We start from the raw sequence: 1,883 nt of genomic DNA, 5'->3' as shown, positions 1-1,883 counted from the left end.
GCAGGCAGGCCTGGCGGTAAGGGACCCGCGGTGGCCCCGGGTAGCCTCACAGCGCATCTGTTTGTTGTGAAAGCTGAACCCTTCCTCATGTGACCTGCTCCTCCCCCGCGGCCCCTCCCCCAGCCCCCCCATCGCCTGCTGGGGTTTTTCCAGGGTGATGACGAGCAGGATTTTGAGGCCTGGCTCTGCTTCCTGTGACTCAGGCCAAGGAGTTAACCAGCAGGGACCTCACTGTCCATTGAGCGGCTCTGCCCCTGTGGTGGGCGTGCTAAGCCCCGTGTCCCCTTAGGCACCCGAGTGTACAGCCCCCCGGAGTGGATCCGCTACCACCGCTACCACGGGCGCTCGGCCACCGTGTGGTCCCTGGGCGTGCTGCTCTACGACATGGTGTGCGGGGACATCCCCTTCGAGCAGGACGAGGAGATCCTCCGCGGCCGCCTGCTCTTCCGGAGGAGGGTCTCCCCAGGTGCGTGGGGACTCGAGGCGGGGGTGGGGGCCTCGCCCTGCCCGGGCCCTCCCTGACCTCTCCGCTCCCCACAGAGTGCCAGCAGCTGATCCGGTGGTGCCTGTCTCTGCGGCCCTCAGAGCGGCCGTCGCTGGACCAGATTGCGGCCCATCCCTGGATGTCGGGGGTTGACGGGGTCGCCCCGGATAACTGTGACCTGCGGCTGTGCACCCTCGACCCTGACGACGCGGCCAGCACCACGTCCAGCAGCGAGAGCTTGTGAGGAGCTACACCTGACTGGGAGCTAGGGGACCACCTGCCTTGGCCAAACCTGGGACGCCCCCAGACCCTGACTTTCTCTTGCGTGGGCCGTCTCCTCCTGCGGAAGCAGTGACCTCTGACCCCTGGTGACCTTCGCTTTGAGTGCCTTTTGAACGCTGGTCCCTCGGGACTTGGTTTTCTCAAGCTCTGTCTGTCCAAAGACGCTCCGGTCGAGGTCCCGCCTGCCCTGGGTGGATACTTGAACCCCAGACGCCCCTCTGTGCTGCTCTGTCCGGAGGCGGCCTTCCATCTGCCTGCCGACCCGGAGCTCTTTCCGCCGGCGCAGGGTCCCCAGCCCACCTCCCGCCCTCAGTCCTGCGGTGTGCGTCTGGGCACGTCCTGCACACACAATGCAAGTCCGGGCCTCTGGGCCCACCCGCCCACGCGAGCCGTACCTGCCGCCAACTCTGTTATTTATGGTGTGACCCCCTGGAGGTGCCCTCGGCCCACCGGGGCTATTTATTGTTTAATTTATTTGTTGAGGTTACTTCCTCTGAGCAGCCTGCCTCTGCCAGGCCCCAGGGGACAGTGGGGAGGCAGGGGAGGGGGTAGCTGTGGTCCAGGGACCCCAGGCCCTGATTCCTGTGCCTGGCGTCTGTCCTGGCCCCGCCTGTCAGAAGATGAACTTGTACAGTGGCTAATTTAAGGGGAGTGGGTGACCCCGACACTTTCAGGCACTGTGTCCGGGGTGCGGGTTTTAAATTATTGACTTTGTACAGACCGCCTGTGGGCTCTGAAAGCTAGGGTGGGGCCAGAGCCTGAGCGTTTAATTTATTCAGCACCTGTGTTTCTGTGAATGCGGTGTGTGCGGCCATCGCAGATGGGGTTCTTTCAGTTCAAAAATGAGATGTCTGGAGATCATATTTTTTTATACAGGTATTTCAATTAAAATTTTTTTGTACATAGTGGATAATCCTGTATTTGTTGGGCTGGGCATCCTGGGGGAAGAGAGGGGGCTCTGAGAAGGGGGCTTCTGGCTGTTGGGTGACCTGACAGCTTTCCTGTGGGGCTGCTAGTTTCACCCACAGGGAAAATGGGGGAGGCCCAGCTGGGTGCCAGAGGCTACTGCATGTGGCTTGTGGCCCACCCCACTACCCCATGCTGCACCCAGGGAGAG

At 62.1% G+C, this 1,883-nt stretch overlaps 1 protein-coding gene across 1 annotated transcript in view; it reads left to right on the top strand.

Annotated features, from left to right (window-relative positions):
• PIM3 (Pim-3 proto-oncogene, serine/threonine kinase) overlaps nucleotides 1-1,674 on the top strand; it is a 4,226-nt gene extending 2,552 nt beyond the window's left edge. Inside the window, exons 3-4 of the mRNA XM_011942271.1 lie at nucleotides 290-466; nucleotides 541-1,674. Coding sequence (XP_011797661.1) covers nucleotides 290-466; nucleotides 541-728 — 365 coding nt within the window. The 3' untranslated portion in view covers nucleotides 729-1,674. The remainder of the gene's footprint in view (nucleotides 1-289; nucleotides 467-540) is intronic.
• The last annotated feature ends 209 nt before the right edge of the window (nucleotides 1,675-1,883 follow it).

Source organism: Colobus angolensis, unplaced genomic scaffold (assembly GCF_000951035.1).
Source record: "Colobus angolensis palliatus isolate OR3802 unplaced genomic scaffold, Cang.pa_1.0 Scaffold208, whole genome shotgun sequence".
Classification (NCBI taxonomy): Eukaryota; Metazoa; Chordata; class Mammalia; order Primates; family Cercopithecidae; genus Colobus; species Colobus angolensis.
The sequence above is the reverse complement of the archived record's forward strand: the minus strand, read 5'-3'. Positions and strand labels throughout refer to the sequence as shown.